Raw genomic sequence first — 22,793 nt, 5'->3', positions numbered from 1 at the left:
ATGTTCATCTACAACCCTTAATATGTGTGTGTGTGTGTGTGTGTGTGTGTGTGTGTGGCACCAGAGGGAGTGTTCGCCCAGGGCACCAAAGGGGCTAGGACCGCCTCTGCCCCCACAGATCGAACTACAGTCATGCTTCTGGTTTTCACTATAACTCACTGCCACAAGGTGGAACCAAGTACCAACAAACTGTAAAGAAAAGAAAGACTCACCCCACTGGTGCGATGGCGAACTCTAGTGGAAATTACTTATTTGGAGAAAACAATGATTAGAGCTGTTAGGCTTGATTTCATACAACACACTTAAAATGAGGAGATTGCACAAAATTGTGAATATTTTATTTGAATCATAATAAAAATGGGTATCTTTTACTCCAGTAGAGCTTCAGAGAATAAATGCCAAACACACTGAAGCTAAACATGTTGGACCAGGACCCTTTAACTGGGCTTTTTCACATGTTTGACACCCATTTGTTTGTATCATAATGTAAAGTCACAACTGTAGTAGCTGGCAGCAGGGGCTTTACTCATTTTGGCAAAATGAGATAAACAATAAAAATACTGTACAGGAAGGTGGAGTCTGAATCCACAAGTGTACAAAGCTGTATAAAAGATCAGTTAAACTTTATTTAACACATTATATATACACTATTATTAATATTATATCAATATCATTCTTAAACATCATTGTTACCTTCGGCGCCAGTGAAATGTTGATGCCCCTGAAGGTGACATTTATCCACCGTGTTCATACAAGCATTTCCTCCCCTAATCTAACATTCACACACACTTCAGTCGATGTATCAGGGGAAACTAGGGGTTCAGTGTCATGCCCGAGGATACTCTGACATGCAAAAGAAACCAGAGATCAAACCACAGACAAGTTCATTAGCAGGCGACCCGCTCTACCTCCTGAACCACGGCCAAATGCCAAGATTTCAAGATAGGTAAGAAGGTAGGGATATTTATATAAAACATACCTTTAAAATAAAGAATATGGAGGATGCTGTTTTGAAAATCTATATCTTTTGATGGTGGGAAATTATAAATCATGAAATTAAAAATGATTAAGTGAAAAAAAGGAAAAAGGAAAAAGGATATATACATTGCTTTTAATGATTATGCATGCATGAATTTTTAAGAACTGAAACTGTACATGTAAGAGTAACAGTGTTTGAAGATGTAACAGCAGTGTGGTGAGGGAGGAGCAGCTAGCAGGCCCAGTGGGAGTGCAGCATGGAGTCCAGTCAGGCAGGTAGGACATTGGGCTTTTATTTGGCATTAACAGTAAGAAGTCGATACCGGAAAGGTCTTCACGGCTCTACACAATCCGGCCATACATGTCCCGGGGTCAGGTAGATGTTTGCACCAGCCCGTTACAAGGTCTTTCTGATATCAGGTGAGAAAAGAGCAGCATGCTCTTCTGCACTGGCTACGGCGGCAGTCCAGTGTAGGGGTCTTCCCTACTACCACAATAGTGTAAAGACACCCCCTAGCGGTGCAGTGCCATAATGACAGTTGTTACACAGTGCTAAAACTGTAATGTGGGTTGTTGTTGTTTTTTTAAAAAATATATGAACAACTTAAATCTTTGGTTTTAAATTCCACTTTCTCATTTTTGAAAATGAAAAAGTAAAATAAGAAAAAAGGAGGGAACACAGCAAACAGATGCAACAACAAAAAGTAGCATCTGTATGCATAACTGCAATGCATATTTTTGAATATTTGTGTGTTTCTTTCTTTTTTTTTTTTTTTTTTTTTTTTTTTTTAGAGTTAACCTCATTTTACCTGAACTCCCTTTACATCGCATTGGTATCTTTGTATGTGACAGAGAGACATATTTCTGATAACAAATGTCATACTCTGCATGCTCATTAAAAAACAAAAAAAGCAAAACAAAAACAGCACAGCAGTACGAGAAGACAGGAGAGACAGCTGTGATCTTATTAGTCCACCGGCTCAGGGAGGTCCTGGTAGCTGTGGACCTGTGGATCGTACTGACTAATCTCAAATTGTTCACGGTTGAGCTCAGCGTATTCTACCGAACCCTGCAGACACACAAGCAAAGACAATAAAGATTCTGATTATTAAATACACAACACAAAGCAGTATTTGATCATGGCTGCAAATAAGATATATGATACTCAGCTGCCCTTAATTTCAAATCTGATTTTATGTTTTATGTTTATGTGGATTTTATGCATCATAACAGATGCCAAAAGCAAAAACTGCAAATTGTCTACCAAATATTCTGACCTGAGCAAACCAAATCTGCTATCCAGAACACACAACAATGAAAAGTTAGCCACTTTTAGACAGTGATGTCACATCCTCAGTTTATTCTTCAAATTCCCCAGTTTAACCGCCTTGAGCACCATGTAAGGACAAATAGCGCGGCCATCAGTGGTATGTTTAGGGCTCAGTGGGAGACAGTATGTTGGCTGAGATGGGATTGAAGGTAATTTAACTGGACCGCAGCGCCTGATCTGACTGCCTGATAGGGAAGGAAGCCCCGGCCCAAATGCTTTTGTTCTCGTCTGGAAACTTTGACAGCCGTTTCCCTCTCTCTCTGGATTATCGGCCTGCAGAGGGTCACCGAGACCAGAAGGATACATTACATGAGTTACTATATAAAACTGTGGTGACTATTTTACCCACTGGCAGAAAAATACAAGTGTGCAATAAAATGAAGATAAACTTATACTGCTTCTCATCGTGTGTCACTTCCAGAACAAGATAAAAGCATGCATCATTCATTAATGCATAAAAATATACAGCACTAGTACTAATCATCACTCCACAGGTGCTTATGCATGATTCAACTGACGAGCTGTACCTGCCATTATGATGAACTCATACGCTGCGGGTCAGTGTGCAATACTGAGGCTTTTAACACTTGAATGTAACAAGTGAAGTGAATACATTCAATGCATTTATAACTCATAATACCTCATCAACTTTAGATGCGATCTTAAGAAGTTTACGGATGCGTTAATCCATGTGTAATACTGAGGATGTGAAGAGGTTAAAACTCCAGCAGAACTTTTATAGAAGTATTTAATTGTTTGATTGAAGTGCTTCAGGGCCACCATAAACATAGAAAAGAGCAAGTCATATACGTCCACTGCCATATCTAAGGATGGGCTGGGCATCTACAGCAGTCATGTGGCTTCAGGCCATGGAAAGTGGTCCAATAGAAAACCTGGGTGGCACCATTTTGTTCCGTAAATTGTAGAAGTGCAACTGAAGCGTGCTGTTTAAGTTTTGCACCACTTGAAGTTGATAGGTCTGCTTCCAAAGACTTGCAAAGGCCACCCAGACTCGGTGGCAGATCCATATATGACATAGCAAATCTATTTAAAATGATTTTGCCTCGTGATGATTCTGGTGAAGGCGACAAGCTAAAACACCGCAGCTTATACACATGACAAGTCTCCAGACTTTATCATCTCATCTGTGCACCTTGGAAGCAGGTGGCATTGTACCAGAAACTTCTTTGTTTTTATATTCCTGAGCGTATAAAGTACAGTAAACACAATGGATGTTTCTGGAAATGACGTGATGTACAAGACTGAAGGAACTCCTGTTATCAAATTAAACATGGACTCTGCTTTTGAAAACACTAAAAAAAACATGAGATTACTGTTACATGTCTTGTATTTGTCTTGCTATGATAACTGGGACAGGCTCCAGCCTATCACGACCTTGATAAGGATAAGAGGAAGAGAATGAATGGATGGGTGGATGTCATGTATTTGTATACTTAATATAAGGGCATATAAACAGGTCACAGGCAGTAATAAAAAGTGAAACATGTGCTCTCTTGCCAACAATCCCACCAAAGACGTCTGAAGACGAGTGTGACTGTGCAGATAATTACTCACATAGTCGGGGGGATCAGCAGCACCTGTAGGAAATAGTATCAGTGGTTAAATGTGCATTGGTTGGGTGTGTACACTGCTCAGTCACTGGCTGACCTCAGCGTCATTCATTAGTCATTTGGCAGTTATGTTGACCTGGATGACCTTGCTGACTCATTCGTTCTTCCTCTGCAAAAGCCTTTGTTTCAGCCTATAAGTTCAGTCTCAGTCATCCAAATCAATATCTACCTCATTCTCTCTGTTAAAGATTCTTCTCTCATCGTCTTTTATCAGTGCTGGACAGGAAACATTAGGACTCTGATGGACTTCTTGATAGAGACATGCAGCGTCTGGCTGCTGTTCTAATAACAGGAAGTTCCTGCCAGTAGTAACAGGATATGGTCATGGTTGTGTAGCTGGAAGGGGTAAGCTGTCTTTCTGTGAGTAATAGAAGTTTTAAATCTAAAAATGATATTTGGTTAGATCTGAAATGTCTCTGATAAAATCAGACTGCAGGTTTTAAAGCTGCGTTATCTCATTATTTGTCACTCAGAAGCAGCACAACCAGATAAGAAGCTTATATGATTAAACAATCAATAGGCTGATAACCAAAGCCTAATTATATAGACTCAGAACAACACTGGCTTTCATTGGGAGGTTTCCATACTACAGAGGACCAGAACTGCAGGTCTTTACAATACTGATATTTTTCGTTTTTAATTTGTATGTATGTTTAATGAATGTCTGGATTTATTTATCCCACAATTTCCACAGATATTTATTCACATTTTTTGTGTTTTTGTAACTATTCTGGGTTGTTTTTTTTTTGTATTTTTCCTAAATTTTGTGGAAAACCCTAACAACGAAATCAAGCAGAACAAAGAAAGAGCAGACTGTCAACTGATATCGACTGAAGAGTAAAATTATTGTTTGTGTCGGTAGAGTCTGAGAGCTACAATAAAACAGTGAACATATTCATAATACAGCACAGGCCTAATTTAAATGTTTTAAGTTTTTGATGGCTCCATTTTTTAAAGGCAACTAAGATATTGTACATATCTCAAATTAATTAACTCCTACATTAATTATTATTTACGGTGGATATTCTGGCATATCTACTGTTTTTTTTAGTATGTGCTTATTATTTTTTATATACCTATTATTTATTTGATGTTGGCAGTTTTAGCCCTCCATATCACAAACTCTTAAGGAAGACAGACTGCTGAGCAGCACCATTGTGAAACTAACTTTCTGAATAATTTCTCACAGATTAAGTTAAGTAGTGTGAGAGAGGTTCATCTGTGGATGGTGAGACGGTGAAAATAAAAAATAAATAAATTGCTGTTCAAATTTTAGCCTACTGCCTGATAACATTTAGAGAAAAACACATATTAGCGGGATAAAATGCCTTTTTATTTTATTAAGAATACATCGACAGTCACAGAGAGTCCTTTCTAACAAAAAACTGAAGTGACAAAAACTCATTTTCCATGACAGATGGTACTGCTGCTTTTCATCTGAGAATGAACAAATCCATCAAATTTGAATAAACATCTACTTAATTATAAATAATTATAGAGGCAAATTAAACAAATAAAATGTTTTTAATGAAATAAGTTTTTCCAGTTTTCCATATTCACTTTCAAAAGCAGCTTATCTGAGCTGGTTAGGAAACCAAAACAATGAGCTGAAAGATGCTGAAACAGTTTCAAAAGCTGAAGCAAATTGAAAAGTTTGGTAAAAAAGAAAATCCCTGTGGGTTTGCTGTTCTGTAGTTATATAAACAAATCTAAAGTTAAAAAGTAAAATAATAATAATAAAAAAAAATGAGAGCTGCTTCAAAGATCAAACTCACCATGTGGAGAGTTTTGGAGCTCACTGTAAACTGTGTCTGTGCCTTTTCTCAGTGGAACTGTTAAAGTAAAAAGAAACACATTAGTCTGCCTGAGCATCAAAAGACAAACTTTAGCAGATACTGTCTCTGTGATCTATAAATATGCAGGTTATGTCACACTCCAACTGCCATCTCAGGTCCGATGGGACCTTGAGCACAAGACCACGAGGAAGAAGAAGAAGAAGCAGAAATCACTCCGGCGTTTAGTTAAACCCTTCCTGTTTATAAGGTCTGCAATGATTGTGGAAATCCCAGCAGTTATCCCTGCATTTACAGCAACCTGGAGATGTATTAATCATGGGTAATTAGACCCCTCCTAGTACGCGTTGGTTGCTCTTATCAACTATAAAGGAAGTGCATAAAGTGGTGAAAATGACTTTGTTCAGGAGGTTTGGGGAAACTGCGAAGAAAGGAACAAGGACAGACCAACAAAAGGTTTAAAAAACATTTTGTGTAAAACTGCATATTATTATATATTAAGCTATTTATTTATTATTTACTTATTTTCTCTATATGTTACTGTATTTATTCCCCCCCCCCCCCTTCCCCTCTTCACTTCACATCGCACACAATAGCTTCCTAATATTCCTGACGACCGGCCTGTTTCTATAAGTATTGTATGCCTAAGTCTGTGTCCTAATGTGTCTTCTCCCACAGTTGTTTCATTTTTGAAAATAAATACTGGATTATTTCCCTTCTGTGTTCGTGCACTGCTAACCTCTGGCAGGATCTGTTGACCGGGCGTGCACCACCTCCGTGTACTCCACGTTAGGCTCGTTGGACACCTCGCTGATCTCATCATCGCTTTCTGCACCAATAAAAAAAACTTTGACACACTGAACTATTTCACTTTCAATCTTGCAATGCTATAGCTATGAAGCCAGGCTGGAAAAAAGCTGTGTGTGTGGTATAAATCTGGAGGATGGCTACACAATTCCAGCTACTCCCAACTACACCAGGAAAACCTACTTTGTAAGGTTTAAATTCCTTTAAGAGGTACATTTTTAGTAGAAGGATCATCTGACCACGTGACCTTCTTCTTATTTTTTTTTCTAGAAAAAATTCTGCACTTTAGAGCAGGGGTCTCGAACTCTAGGCCTCGAGGGCCGATGTCCTGTAGGGTTTACGTGTGTCCTTGATCCAAAATAGCTGATTCAAATGGCTAAATTACCTCCTCAACATGTCTTGAAGTTCTCCAGAGGCCTGGTAATGAGCTAATCATTTGATCCAGGTGTGTTGACCCAGGGCACGATCTAAAACCTGCAGGACAGGCCTGGAGTTCGAGACCCCTGCTTTGGAGAAACCATGCGAAGTATAATGGTGTGGGTTTAAATTTGGATTTTTATTTTTTTAATTCATGTTATTGTTTCAGCCCTCATAGCTTCAGAAGAATGGGGGATATCCACATAAAATGTTCAGGGCTGAAAAACAAATGTAAGCTCTGTTCAGAGCTGCAACCAAATCAGTTTTACACCATGTGTCACAATCCGTCTTTTTTATAAACTTCATAATGGACAGCTGTCATAAAGTGAGACAAAAGGGGTAAATTCAGGACAGCTCATTAAATTTGCTGAAGTTATTTTAAAAAAGAACAAGCTGTTTCTGAGGGGGTCGGGTGGGAACTTTCTCTCTAAATTTAACTCGTTTAAATGAAATCATGTCAGAGCATTAAACAGTGATGATGTTCGTATCTCATCTCACCTGTTTCAGGTTTCCGTTTACTCCACACGCTGACTTCAGCTCTGTCCACCTTCACTGTAAAGCAGACAGGCAGATTGATTGACTGCTTAATTGATTACAGTTTACTACTAGTTACCCATTACCTTAATAGGTAACTAGTAGTAAACTCTTACATTACAGAACCACAGATGTGGTTGTCACTGTCTTTTTGGGGAAGTATTCAGTACTTTTTGATCTCCTTATTGCTGTTGGGTGTGCGGCTGGTAGCCTCACACACAGAGTTACCAGCCTCCCCATCTAAGTCTTGTCAAGAATGAGAATAAATGCATTTCCCCAAATCTTAACCGATTCCCTTCATGTTTTCACATGGTCAGAAGAGATAATGAGATAAACTTTTGGCGGCACACTCCCTCAGCTTGGCCCACCGGGGAGATTGAAACAGTAACAAAAGCAGCAGATTTTAGATTCTCATCTGGAGCACACAGAAATCTTTTACTGCTTCGTAAACAATAGGTTGTTAATTCAGCAGCGGCTGAAAAGCAAAAACAACTTCCCAGTTGGTAAACCAAAGCTTGTGTGATTAATTTCCTCCACCTTCTGCACACATTCAAACTTGCCTGGGCTGAAACAAAATAAGCTCCAACCCTCCTCAACAACACTGGTTTTTATCAGCAACGATCCCCGTGAGCGTGCTCTGTTCCAACATAGGAAGTCTCTTGCAGACTCCATTGTTTCAGTTTTTCAAGGAAGTCTCTTTTGCACACATTCTTTCTGAGATATTAATGTTGATTTTTTTTCCCTTGGATTTAGGATAACCAAACACTATGCATGTATGATAATAATAAATATTATTCTTGGATATTTTGGCACAAATGTATCTTCAGATGAGCAGGGAAAAAAAGAAGTATAATGAATAAAGGGTACCAACACACCTCTAAATTAAACCATTATATTTATTCTACAAGTCTCTCTTCCAGTCAGAAAAGGGATCAACCAAAAGTATATACACACGTTTCCTGTGAGTATAATAAAGCGTATTTACAAATCAGCCCGATTTTAAAAATGCACTTGAGACAAGTAGAGTAAAGTAGAATTGTAGTCATGCAACTGCAGACAGACACAGTGAGCAAAGAAACAAACAGCCAGACACGATAATGTTTGGTATAAAGTCAGAGGCCATTTAGGTGGCAGGAGGAGGGGAGAGGGAGCAGTGAGTGTAGGTTTTTAGCCTCCTTTGTAGTGAGAAAATATCTGTCTATAATGTCCTAAAAATTAGCATTATTAACAGGATTACTTTTGCTTGTATTCATCCTGAAAAGCCTTTCTGTGAACTTCCTTTTCCTTCAGAATAAGTAAACATTGCATCAATGTCCCTCCGCCCACTGCTGGGGCGTCTCTACACTGTGGCTGGGATACTGTAGCTGCTCCTGTTGCTGATGTCAGCAGGTACCGACGCCACGCTATGTCGCGTCCCATTGGTCACTCTCCCCTCCTTGCCATCATAGAAAGACACTGCGTCTGGAAGAAGATGATAACGGGCGCTCTGAGCAGTTTGCAACAAGTGTGACAACCAGTGCCCTGCGCTGTGACTTCACTATCACCCAGCATGCACCTAAGGCTGTTTACTTCCTGCAGCAAAATCCTACATTTCCTGCCTCTGCTTAGACACAAACATTTCCAACTAAAAAAAACTAAAAACAGTGACAGCAAAGACAGACAACACACTCAAACATGCTGCAGGCTGTGATTGTGCGAGTGAGGGGAAGGATTATTGGATGGTAGCATAATGACTAATGAGGCCAGTTAGTGACACACAGGAGAAAAGTAAAACCAATCTACCTGTGGCTGCATTATAAACGTCTGTGTCGTGGGTTAGATTCACTGTTAAAGGGTCATCTGATTTAGGGCTCGAAGGCTTTCTGAGAAATGGTGAAAATAAAGTTAGCTCAGGCAGCAGTGAATTCAAAAAGAAATCAAACAAATTCCACTAATCACCATAGCAACATACATAAAAACAAAACTATAGAGGTGGTTTTGCATGTTGTGGTCATTTGTTCTCTAGCTTACAGCCTGCTTCTTGCCTGCACACGTTTTGTTTATGAAAATCAACCATGCCTGAATAAGCAGATTTAATAAGAGTAATTGAAAAAATTGACTTTTTGGATAACTGGCTAAAAAAAAACCAAAACACAGCGCAGGATGTGTGCTGTGATTGTTTAAGCTCGTAGTTTCAATCATTTTCTCAGTTTTATTTTTTTTCTACCAGGGTTTATAGTATTGGTGTTTTTTAAATGAACAATTAGTGTATTTGTGATTTCTTTGAAACATAGACCAGAATAATAAAGCACATGCTTGGACATTAAAGGCGATCTATTACACTCTTCCTCATTATCCTCATCATCCTCATCAATATCATTATTGATGTTCATGTAAAAGATAGCCAGATTTTCAAATAATAAGGTCAGTCTCTGTCCAGGTAATTTTCAGGTTCAATGCTGTGGGTGTGAGCACAGAAGCCACACCCAGCTGCTGTTTAAATCTTCTGTTTTCAAGGGGCAGCCAATCAGAGGACAGTTGGATTTAAGAAGGAGGAGTTGAAGAAGCTTGCTTCAAACAAACAAAAGATCTCCTTCAAACTTTGTAACACATGATGTTTATGTTATTTTAACCACGCTAACATGCAAAACAACCAGTATAGTTCTTTAGAGACACCAAACACTACTACAGGACCCGAGCCATGAGCGAATAAAACTAACATCTGCAATATCTGTCATATTCAGAGGAAGCAAGTATTCATGATAACTCACACCGACAGTTCAGCAGCTGCTTCTCTTCTATCTACAATAAGAGAGGACAAGTGAGGGGAGCAGAGGGGAAAAAGGCGAAGGAAGGTTGGCTGTCATACATAGACAACAGAGGCCTGAGTTGCTGGAGGACTGTAAGTCTCTCTACCTCTCTTAGATTTGATGTACAGCACGCTCGCCACCAAGAGCAGAACTAACAGCAGCAGCAGACAGGCCACGACAATCAGTGATTTTTTCCACAGTGGCATGAGTACTGTAGAGAGACACAGATGGGAGGTGAAGTCAATAACAAACAAGAACACAAAAGGGAAAAAACAGCAGATCATAAAGGAGAAGAAGATGCTAGGATGGGGTTAAAGGTAGATGAATACAATGATCATTCTTTTTGTTTGTTTGTTTGGAAACCTTTCACGTTTAAACCGTTCCTCTTTCTAAGCATTACAGGAGATGGAAATGTGCGTTTGCAGGACAGTCAGTGTGTGCAGTCTGAAATATCCATACATCATCTGCAGATCTGGAGACATCTTTGTCAGCTTTTACTATCATCAAGTCAAAATTCAGCAACTCACTAACCTTAAGAACTATTAAAACTACGCTTTATTGCTCATTTGCAAATGCTTGGAATGACATTAGTGTAAAAACTTTGCCAAATCAAGCTAACCATCGACGCTACCTGCTGTGGCGATCTGTTGTGAATAAGCAAGCGGCAAAAAAGTAGTTATGGTTTAAGTTTAGACCTATATTAAATCTGACTTAATATCCGGGACCAGTGTGGGGAAGGTTACTTTTAAAATGTTCTGAATAGTTTGGATTACTTAATATATTACCAAGCTTTTTACAACTACATGAATGTACTATTGCTGTGTGATTTATTATTTTTACCAATACCAACTAGATCTTGAAATCTTCCATGTCAGGCTCATAACCAAAAACTAGCTTTACTTTGTTGTCTGGGTCAGCTTTGCTAGTGAGAGACAGAGAGAGGCGTTGAAAGGCTGCTCTTTTTGCACACCTCTGTTGCTTGTGAAGCTCGCACACAAGAATTTCACTTGCATGTACTGTACCAGTGTACCTGCACATGTGATGTGACAATAAAAGTGAATTGATTTGATTTGAATAGAACTTATTGTTTGGAGGAAAACACGAACACAGTGTACAGTTAAGTCTTGATAACTTACTTACAACTGGGCTACACTGCCCATGAGGCTACATTCTTTAGGGCTATGCCTGTGCCTATTGCCTTCATATTAAATAATTTTTTGAGCAATAATTTAAAAAAATATTTCATTACATCATTATACGGGCCGCAAGTAGAGTTGACATGGGCCCCGAGATTGGACTCAGGCACTAGAGTCTATTATTGCGTGTTTTGTTTCCACCTGGGTGGAATTACCAAAAATAGAGAGGAGACAGCCTAACATATGAAACAGGAAAAGACCGCCGTGTAATCCCTTTATTTCAACAAAGTAACTGTATTCTGAATACCACCTTTGTAAATGGTAAATAAAGTTACTCATATTTTGTATTTTAAATACGTAACGCCGGTACATGTATTCCGTTACTCCCCAACTGTCTGGGACAGAACATGTGCTAAACTAACTCGCTAAAGTCAAAGTGAATCCATCCACTTTAGCTGCCTTTCTGTCCTACTGGCTACTTGTGGTATTGCAATGCAAAATAAAATTCCTGCAGGACTTAAGACTTGGTTAGACTGAAGAAAAGATCATGTTTTGGGGCTGTTTCTGACATTTAAATAAAATACTGTATGACCAATAAGAGCAGGGTGATGCTTGCTGAGCTCAGTCTCACCTTGTACATTCACGTTCTCACTTCTGACCTTGTTGGCGCCGTTGGAAGCCTCACAGTAGTACTCGTCACTGTCATTTTTGGAGACTGGCTTTATCACAAAGCTTGAGTAGGTCTCTGTGGTGGTGTTGGTTTGCAACGGTACTACACTGCCAGTTCGGTACCACTTAAAGGTGACTGGCCCTGTGCCATTAACACTACATATGAAATGGAGTTCTTTTCCCTCTGGGATTTCTAGTGAAGAAGGGATGACGGCCAGAGTCATTTGGCTCAAAGGCACTGGAAGAACAAAACATGGAAGCAAAGAGGTGAGATTAGGCAGCGTTGTAAAGTTTTACTTTGGCTTCTCGAGGAAATAGAGGTAGAATTGAAGATAAATGTTAAAAGTTAAAAATCAAATGAATCCAAAAACATCTTAATGAGCCCACTTTTAAAACACTGCCACCTGGTGGTCAAAGTGATATTTTACAGAGGACAAAATTCCCTATAGATGCCACTGGACATAGCCAGGCTAGCTCTTTCTGTTGGTTTCCACCCTTTATCCCAAATGTTCTATATATTCTCATCTCTCATCTTTTATTTAAAAAAATGTAAAGAAACAAACAAAAAAAATCAGTTAGGTTTAAATATTTACCTATGACATTCACGCTGAGGTATTGACTGGAGCCAGTTTTGTTGGAATGGAGACTATTCTTCGCCTCACACCTGTACTGTATTTCACCAGGCTCATTGATGACATCCATAAAGACAGCTTGTCGATTTCGCTCTCGGATGACTTTTGTGCCCACTTGGACGTTATCCTTAAACAGGGTGTAGTTTATCGGCAGGCTGCCATTCGACTGACACAAGATGGTGAAGCTCTTTTTCAGGATCACCTTGTCCTCAGTTAAAATCTTTAGAGCAGAGACATGAACTACAGAGGAGAAACAGAGCACAGACTTTATGAACTGAAAAAGTAAAACAAAAGTTGCTGCTGAAGGTTTAAATAGTGGCTATTTGTGTCATAGTGTAGAAACATAAATTATTCACAATTTAATGAAAGTCGTCTTGCTGATTAAAAGGTGATTTTTAATTTTGTGAACCTGAATGGTTGTTTGTTTTTTTGTGTTAGCCCTTTGTTGGACTAGCAGCCTGTACCCAGGCTCTGGGCCCAACTCCAGTTATCAAACTGGATACGATGATGTTGTAATAATAGTAAGAAAGGAAGAATTTTTTATCAGCTTTTATTAAGAGCTATGACTGCAATAAAACAATATTTTTTAATTACTGTTTTCGGTTCATTTTCATTTCTCAGAACGGGTTTGCTGATTTACACACTGGTAGTTTTTATTGCTTAAAATCTAAATTGAATTTTAGTTACTGTCAGTGTGGTTAAATTTGTAAATACAGCAAAATAAGGAGATTTTGATGCATCCGGTTATTCACAGTGAAATAAATACAAAATCGGGCCAGCCGCCTCCACTAACTGCTATGGTTAGCTGAAGACAAAGAGCTGAATTACAATCAATCACACTAAACTCTATGATTCATTTTTGATTTTTTAAAAAATGATACACAGCAAACATTTCCTGACAATTTTTAAATTTCAGATTTCTCTGATTTTTTTCCCCTGAAGTATATTTTATATTTTATTTTCAAGTCAAGTTTCGTAGCCAAGATTCTTGGTTCTAGTTTCCAGTGTTACCATTATTATTATTATTCCATTATTATTACTCTATATCAGCTACACAAACTAAAACTTGACAAAACTCTAGTGTACCACATGTCTACCAAGGGCATCACCTATTTTCTATCAGATGCTGCTACTATCTCCAAATCCAAATTATCCTTTGGCATTATTGCCTTGATGGAGTGATGTGAAAACAGAGAAAACAGTTCTCCTGGGTGATGGTGGCGAGTCACAGGTTTGCCAGCTTGGAGACCGCAGCTCATGTCCTGTTTGGGAATTTTATGTTGAGAACTTACTGGTTAGGTTCAGGCATTAGGTTTAACAAAAGGCTTGGTTTAGGTTAAATAAAGTACCTCACACATTGAAAAACAAGGCTTTCCCTGTGCATTTAAATGGTCCTTAACATTGTCCTTATGTGACGATTTAGGAGTAACTGATCTGTCTAAACTCAGGCACTGATTTGACAAAAGTAACTGATGCCATGGGAATAAGCGTAGTCTATTAAATTGGCGATGCACTTTATTATTTTTATTTGTTTATTTATTTAAGCAACTAGTAGCTTTTGTTTTGGTTTGTTTTTGTTTTTTTTTACTGAAATGGGATTTCTTTTAATTCAGGTGACAACTGATAACTGTAATACAAGAGCTGGGCCAGCACCAATGTAGAAGGAGTCCTATCATGACTTGTATGTAAAATGGACTTGACTGCATTGACATAACAATGTTTTAGTCTGATAAACCATTAGACCACATTTGCCAGGTCTCACACATTGTCTCTGCACACATCACCCAAAGCTACTTGAAGACGAGGGACAACCTACTATACTGCCTGTGCCACATGAGCACATCAGTGCATTTAGAGATGAAGCTATTTATTGACACATTTATGTACTGAAGGACCAGAGGAGCATCAGTGTGTACTATAACCTATAAACAGACATAAAGAAAACTTACCTTTAGGGCGAATCATCAGGGTTTTGCTATCTTTCTTGATGCCTCTGGCTTCAGCTGAGCAGGTGTAGTTGAAATCATTCTGCAGGGCCTTCACATTAAATACTCCAGGTTTACCAGAGCTTGGTAAGTTTTTAGATGGATAAAGAGTGTACTCCAAATCCTCCCTGTTGATTCTTTGAGAGGCAAAACGATCACTGTTGCAGGTTAATGTCATAATTTCCCCTTGAAAGATTTCAGTGGGAGACATGGTGAGACTGGGCACTGAGAAGAGCTCTGTGGATAGGTTTACAAAACACACCAAGTCAGCATCTAGATGGATACATTTTTTAAAGTGCAAACATTAATGCAGTAACACAAAAAATGCTTAAACTATTTTAAAAGATCATTAGTGTGCTAAAGTGCGTATTATTATTACTGAAATAGCAAATGGCTACAAAGTTGCATTAATTGCACAGCTCTGTGTCTGTGTGTTACACCCATGCAGTGTTGGCACTTCTCCCGTTGAGTTAAATAACTTATGGCAGCCAAAGCACTAACATTAGGGCTTCATTAGGGGGTAGGGCTAGCTCAGTACCTAGAGTGGTGGCCCCATGATTGGAAGGTCGGGGGTTCGAATCCGCTACCCTGAGGTACCCCTGAGCAAGGTACTGCCCAGGGAGCAGTGTGTAGGGACGGTAATACAAGCACACTCAGTGAATGAATGAATTACTCATTCACTGAGTGAATGGATTAAATGCAGATCAATAAGGTATACATTATTATTCAAAATATTGAGTCCATGAACCAGTGGTCCTACAGCCATCCAAAAAATAAGCTTCAGATAACTGTTCACAGAGGTCATCTTTCCTGTGTCCACTTACCAACCACGGAAATCGTCTTCTTGGTGTATTTCTCCACATTTCTCACTTCCACTCTGCAGTCAAATGTAAGTGCTTCAGAGGCCTTTGGTACTGCAACCATGTTGTGGTTTATTGTAGAGTTGCCAGTCCTGAGAAGCTTGGTGCCCTGGCTCAGGAATAGCTTGTAACCTTCAGAGCTGGAGTGAAAGTTTTGGGCACTACACGAGATGTTGAGGTGGTCTCCTTCATAGATTGTGGAGTCAGGGGAAATCTTCAGTGCTGGTGTAATAGAAAGCTCTGTGGAGACAAAATAAATGAAGCACTGAGGTGAGACCAGTGCTTTGAAAAAGCAGCACAATTTCAAAATGCTACTGACCTTTGACTGAAACAGTGACGTTGTTGCTTTTTGTTGAAGGGAAGGTGTCCTCTGCTGTGCGGATCTTGTAGGAGCAGTGAATTTTGTGGACGCCACCACTGCTTAACCTGAAAGTGGTCTTTGCTTGGTTGGAGAGTTCTTCCACCCTGCGTATCTGTTCATCATTATCAAAGAAGAAGAAGATGAAGGACCCTATCTCACCCGGAGCTATACAGGTGGCTCGTACCTCCTCCCCTTCATTAACAACGTTCATCGCAAGATGGAGAACTGGCTGCGAGAGTCCTGGAAACATAAACAGACAGATCTCCCACATGTACTTGGTATTGCATTCAAACACATCCACAGTGTCACACAAAGGTTAAAATGATTTTTGATCATAATTTGATCTTGTTTTGTGCTTTTCTCTCTATGCTCTCCTTTCTTCTCTTTTCCAGCCAATCACAGCAGATGGCTGCTCGTCCCTGGCTGCGATTATGTTGGAGATCTCTACCTGTTAAGAGAATTCTTCCACCTTAGTCTTGCCAATTTTGAGGATTTCTTCTCCAAGATTTTGGGTGCTTTCCCTTGGTGGGTGCACTGATTGGGTAACTTCTCAGGTGTCAAATTTGAGGTTAGTCTCTTTATGGAGATAGTTTTGCTGTATTGTGACCAATGATATAACAGAGATATATATATAATTTAAGATGATGTCAGGGCTGTTGGTGCATAGTTCTGAGCTTGTTGTGAACTTCCCACGGCTGACCAGTGTGTAGGGAGAATATTGCAAGCATGTCAGTCTATGCTAGCAATTTCTATAGAACATCAGCGCATGCTATTTATGCCCATACTTACAGGCACTGCACTAGTGTCATAAAACAGAAAGAAAATGCAAAATGTGTAAAAACTAAACTCTGAGATCTCAGCTGCTTTCCCAACAACATCTATTACTTTCATAAATTCATAAGTACATCCTTATGAATTCAAAAACTCTATCATAATCTGAATATGATCATATTCAAATGGACCTGAACTGGAACCCTTAATACTGCAGCTTTGCATGAAAACAAACCCACCTTGTACGTTGAGTCTTTGCGCTTTGCTCAACTTGGTGTCGCCTTGGATGTCTAGCTTGCACTGATACAAGCCTGCGCTGAAGACTCTGGCATTGTGCAGCTGGTACACGAAGTCCTCAGAGGAGCCAATGGTCTTGGTGTACACTATCTTGTCATTCTTCAATATTTTGTACTCACGATTCAGCCCCTTCCCAGTACTCGTGCTCACTGTGGCATGGCATCTCAGAGTCACATTGGTCCCCGCAGTCACATCGTTCCTGGGCTCAATGATTAGCTCGACACTTTGAATTTTGAATTCTATGAAATGAGATTTAACAAAATCAGTTAGAACTCATTTATCCAACCATATATCCTCAGCCTAAAACTTTTAACCTCAAACCATTTTATATTAATTTTACTCCTTTGAGAGTTCAGCCATGTTGAAGTGTACAATGCAGTCCACTTTTCTTATTTTCTGCCACATATATATTGTGATGTAAGCTCATATTAAACACCAAAGTTCCAGATAATGAGCTTAGAGTATGAGCCAAAAGCTCAGGCTTCAGACAGTTTGTTCTACTATAAATAACTCTGAATTGAATTGACTTTAATTTAATTTATAAGTAAATTCTACATATTACTTTATGAAGAACCTTATGTTACAGTTCACTACTATTTAGTTTTATAATATTTATGTTTTTCCTCAATGTATCTATCCCAAGCACATCATAGTATAGATATGCTCGGTGGATTTCTTACTTTGCGTTACGCAGTTATATGCTGTTATGTTTGTTTTGACTCAGGACTGAGAGATTGTTAGTGTTTAGAACTCCCTGTGAAAACAAAACGTTTGATTATGTATTTGTTTTTTAGAAAAGGAGCAATTTTTTCTAAAAGGAGCTGAAATTTACAGGAGCTGTTAAGGAGAAATATTAAGCTTTAACCAAAGAACTTAAAAAAAAAGATACTCAGCTTGCTTTGCCATTTTTGCAAAAATGAGAGAAGTACAGCTAATAAACAGCAATTATCATCATATAGAAGAAACAGTAAAAGGTCCAGAATTTATCGCTCTTTGAAAATATTTTGAAAATCCTGAATTAGCATTGATATGAACGATATTAACTCAGGATTCCTCCTTATATAACAGATAAATTGTATATTCCACTGCATCGAACAACTGCATCTTAGTTTTTTTTTTTAAAAAAGCTCACAGGAGCTTCGGAAACACGAATATTTGTTAGTTTTCTGTGATAATAACCTAAACACTGATCATGAGTTTGTGTTTGTTAGACATGCAGTGAAGCTGTTATGAGACGTTAACTTTGGCTTTGGGGGAATAATGACAGGTCTGTGTTAGTAACATCTCACATTTTAATCACAACACAACTGACTAATGATGAAGAAAATAGTTGTCTGTCTCTTATGAAGAAAAACAATCCTCTCCCCAGGGCTTGTGCGCAGTAGGTGCTTGATTTTTTACAAATGGGTTCATATTAAACTGAAACAATTCAGGTGGAGGGTGAAGCTCCAGAAACATTTGTAGCACATTTATTTCAGCTAATGGCCTTCATCAGGGTTAGGATTATACTTAGGTGTCCCTGAAGGCACCATGGCAATACTTGGCTGAGGTAGCCAGAACATTTAGTCCACTTGTTCCAGGGAAGAAAAAGGAATTGAGTCAGTCTATTTGTCTTCTTGGTTGATTTAATCTATCATGATTCACAAGTTCACCGTTCATCACTGCGTCCTTTACTTTCATGCCACAGCCTAAGAACCGAGCAGTGACAGGTTGGGGGCTCGTCCGGGATGAGCTGCAAAAAATCAAACTCTGCTTCTGGTTTCATTTGCTTTAAATTTTACAAACAAGAATGACAAACCTTTAGGCCTCTTTGTCCATCTTCTGAGTCAAAGTTTAATCACTTCCTATTTAAAATGGCACTCCCTAGAGGTCATTTTGGTGACATGTTTTCAACAACTACAACAAAAACACCTTTAACAGCTGTCACAGTATCGAGTTTGGTGCTCAGGAAGCTGATGTTTTTCTGTGGAATGCCATCCTACTGGTAGCTATGTCCTGGCTGGATGTGAGACTCATACAAGAGACAATGCAAAATACAAACAATTCATATTGTATGAGTGTAAAATTCTTGGGTGAAAAAACAAAGGTAGGTGACTCCTCCTCCCCATTTTTTTACTCACAAAACTGATAAGAATCACTTTATAAACACGACAGGATCATACGTGTGCATTTTTGTATTTGCTCCTCTATTTCTGTCCTTGAGAATCACTCATTTTCTTTGTTTTGTTTAGTTTTCTGTGTGTAATCACAGTTTTCTTTCAGTGATGCTTTTTAATTCTCAGCCCCTTTTTTCTGCTTTAATTACATCTGCCATCGTTTACACGGCAGCATGGGAAAGCTTTGTTAATCACCGGAGTTAGTCCCAAAGCCATGACTCGGTTATGTTTCACAGGTAAAAACTAATGAGTCATTCTCAGGACACAGGTGTTCATGTTCGCAAATCTTTAGGGATAACACTTTGCATCCTAGTCTCATCTGCAACCGGAGAGGAAAAGACTTTTAAATTAACAACTGTGAGGGGTTTTTTCTGCAGGTAATGAGAAACAAAAAGCATCTGCACAGGTATGTCGAAGTCTCCCCACTAGATCACCATATGGTCAAGTATTAGAGACAACAGGCTGCTGCTGTGACTCAGAGTGTGTTGTTTAGAGGAAGTAAACAAACCCTGAGAAGGCAGGAAAAGCACTTTGTTAGACAAACAGCTACTCGGGGGACCTTTCACCATTTCAGGGTGTGATGAATCTGGAGCATGCCCAGCATCATTCAACAGGACTGGCAGAGCTGGTGATGAGAAAAAAGCATGCATGCAGGGCAGAGATTTGCTGCTGGTGCTCCATACAGGTAGTGAGTCACAATACTGACATGCTGAGCTGGATATAACATCCTGCAGTACTAATTTTTCTTATATTTTAGTACATAGAAAATAAAGAAATACTGTATGTTTTAATCCACAAAATATCTAAAAATTGTAATTCAGTTTTATTTAAATAGTGCTGGTTCAAAACAACAGTTTTCGCTTCTATGATGTCGTACCTGTTCCCAACAGTGGGAAGGAAGAACCTAAAATAAAGATGTAACACATTTTGGGGTCAGCTTGAAAGAAAGGCAGGTGGGAGATCTGAGATCAAATGTGACATAATTGGATCCAAACTATAATGTGATATTTAAAATACCGGTGTCATTTCCTAAATGTTGCCAATAGAAACAAAGGCAACAACATTTTAAGCAAAGTTTTAAAGATAAAAGACTTTTAATGAAAGGTTATTTGACCTTAAAGAAGAGGAATCAGGTCCAGCTGAGGTAAGAGGCGATATTTAGAATATAAATATAATTTAAATATAATATCATATTTAGAATCCCCATATATCGTATATGTTGTCAATACAAATAATGGAGACATACTTTTAAATCTCTCTGTATAGCATTATTATCACTTTGACCTAAAGATCAGTCTATTGACTTTAAAGGAGAGGTCAGAGGTCAAATGTGACATGATATTTTAAATCTGTATATGGTACTTTCTACATGTTGACAATACATACCACACTTTTAAGAATCACAGTTTCTAAGTTATAAGGCTTTTTGGCGCAGGACAACATGAGTAAAAGGATAAAAGAATAATTGAGTAAACAAAGTATTTAAATATGAGTATTGAAAACTATTAGAAGAGGAACTCAGAGCAACAAAATGAACCCTTTAGCTGATTTATTTTGTATAAAACATAAAAACATAATGTGCCGTATGGCAAGCAGTACATTTGAAAATGGACTGAATGGCTTGTGAATATTGAGGCGAAATTATCATTGCAGAAACATTAAAAGACATAAAATGCAAAATGATGTAAAAACAGTTTTTCTCCCTTTGCGTTTAGGAAAACAGATACACACAGCCAGAAGCTCCTAAATGAGCTTTTTTCACTGGAAAGTGCAAAATACTATGTACATGTAAATCTGGAGATAAAAAGACTGAGATGTATTAAAAAAAACTACACATTATAAGATGTATTTATTGTGTATTATGTATTTATTAGTACTGTATGTATTTATTTCCCACAATGTGTCTCACCTGTACACCCAGCTGTGTGTGAAATTTGCTTAAAAATGTTCTTTAAATAAAAAAAAACCCTTTTATGTCTTTATCTAAGTACTTTACTGTACGGCTAAAACAATTTTATATCCTATTATTATTATTATTATTCATTTAAGAGTGTAGTGTGTCTTGGCCATTGTCTTGTTAAATTATTTACCTCTCCTGATCTTTAAAACACTTTCATCAGACACAATCTGGAAAGAAGCTAATAAAACTGAGCTGGTGGTTATTTGTGTGTTTCTACTCGTACTGAGGACTTTAACACTATAAGCCACTTGATTCTACACACTCTAGGTGGTTCTTATCGACCACTGGATTGGCCTGATCAATGGATTCATCAGGCATGCTTTGAGGTTCAGCTTTTTTGCCCAGAACATTTCGACAAACAGACCTAAGAAATGACCCAAAATGCCCGACAACTACAAAAACTACGCCTAATTCAGAAAAATACATCAAACACATCCACAAAGCCACTTAAACCTGGGTTTTACTTCCAGTTTGGACCTGCTGATAACACACGCCTTGCGTCAGACGTGAATCTGTACAGCTGCACAGCTGATCCAAAGTGACTCATGCCTTCCATCACAAACCAACTTCAGAGTACAGGGAGGTGTGTGACAACGCTCGCCAACATGTTCCCAACGCTTTGTGTCGCAACTTTTCCACCATGGCAGAGACCAGAAAGCTCTGATAACAACTCAGACTGTTTCCACAGTCTTAGTGGAAGATAGATGATTGAAGCCAACCCAGTAAATGGAAAGTCAACAATAAGCTCAATGAAAACAGGCTCTTTCTGAGAGCCAGTTCAGCTCTTGTGTTTCCTGCAGATCAAGTCTAAGCATGGATTTACATCTCTCATTTAGCTTAAATGGTACTCACCTTGCTGTGTGTTCACCACGGTTGCTGAGTATAGGTCTTGGAAGAAATAAAGAATTTAAAGCACAAAGTTAGAGACAATCATCAACTGTATCCTCAAATAAAAAAGTTCCTAGATAAAATTAAAAGTGAGTATTCTCACAGATGGACAGGAGGGTGAGGATGAACCGTTGTGGGAGGCCCATGCTGTCTTAGGAACGCTGCTGGCTGTCCTGGAGGTTAACAAGCTTGTGACAAAGCTGGCTGCTGGTGTGGTCGTGTGGCTGGTCAGGATCTGGGAGGCGGGAGCGCTACATTAACGTGGTGCTTTAGCTCAGCCGCTCATTGGTAAGGCAGTGACGACGGTTATCACACCAAGCAGTCATCGGCTTGGCTTAATTTGACAGGAAGTGAGTGTTGTTTCCTCAGGATGTTCAAACCGCCCCGGCCTTTGCTGTTGTGGAATGTTCTCCTCTGGCCTCCTCTGTGTCTGTGTGTGTGAAATAGTAGCCACAATAATGCTGAATAGCATGGGGTGCAGAAGTGAGGCCTTTGACCTCTGACCTGGCCATGCAGGTAGGGAGAAGAAGACGAGCACAACATTCTTTGCATAGAGAAGTCGTTTCCTGATGGGAAGATGCTTGGCTCAGCTGCTGAAAACAGTTTTCCCTGACATAAATCTGAGCACGGCTCTTACAGGACACATGGAGATGGAAATATTCCCATTACTTTGTTTGGTCTTTGATGTGGTAAAATAATTCCTAATTCCTTACTATTAGCTTATTTAAAATTACATAAAACTGCAAAGTGCTTTCCAAAGTTGGAAATCATATGGAAAATTAGCTATAAAGGTGAATTA

General features: G+C 38.8%; 1 protein-coding gene across 6 annotated transcripts; it reads right to left on the bottom strand.

The window, feature by feature from the left end:
* Window positions 1–321: 321 nt before the first annotated feature.
* Window positions 322–22,221, bottom strand: pecam1b (platelet and endothelial cell adhesion molecule 1b). Of its 6 annotated transcripts, XM_063476953.1 has the most exons (16): window positions 22,098–22,221; window positions 21,959–21,994; window positions 16,933–17,229; window positions 15,881–16,162; window positions 15,526–15,801; window positions 14,666–14,938; window positions 12,678–12,956; window positions 12,047–12,322; window positions 10,386–10,490; window positions 10,241–10,271; window positions 9,273–9,352; window positions 7,455–7,508; window positions 6,472–6,561; window positions 5,715–5,771; window positions 3,884–3,906; window positions 322–2,047 (listed from the first exon to the last, which is right to left on the bottom strand). In XM_063476953.1, exons 1-16 carry the CDS (start codon window positions 22,138–22,140, stop codon window positions 1,946–1,948), a joined length of 2,304 nt encoding a protein of 767 aa, XP_063333023.1. In that variant the 5' UTR covers window positions 22,141–22,221; the 3' UTR covers window positions 322–1,945. The 6 variants fall into 6 exon arrangements, 5 of the variants coding, with proteins under 5 accessions (XP_063333023.1, XP_063333024.1, XP_063333025.1 ...); XM_063476954.1 differs by lacking the exons at window positions 9,273–9,352; window positions 10,241–10,271; XR_010094068.1 differs by lacking the exons at window positions 322–2,047; window positions 3,884–3,906; window positions 5,715–5,771 and having other exon boundaries at window positions 6,513–6,561; window positions 9,273–9,348.
* Between the last annotated feature and the right edge of the window lie 572 nt (window positions 22,222–22,793).

This window comes from Pelmatolapia mariae, linkage group LG6 (assembly GCF_036321145.2).
Source record: "Pelmatolapia mariae isolate MD_Pm_ZW linkage group LG6, Pm_UMD_F_2, whole genome shotgun sequence".
Taxonomy (NCBI): domain Eukaryota; kingdom Metazoa; phylum Chordata; class Actinopteri; order Cichliformes; family Cichlidae; genus Pelmatolapia; species Pelmatolapia mariae.
Note: the sequence above shows the minus strand (reverse complement) of the source record. Positions and strands in the feature narration are given on the sequence as shown.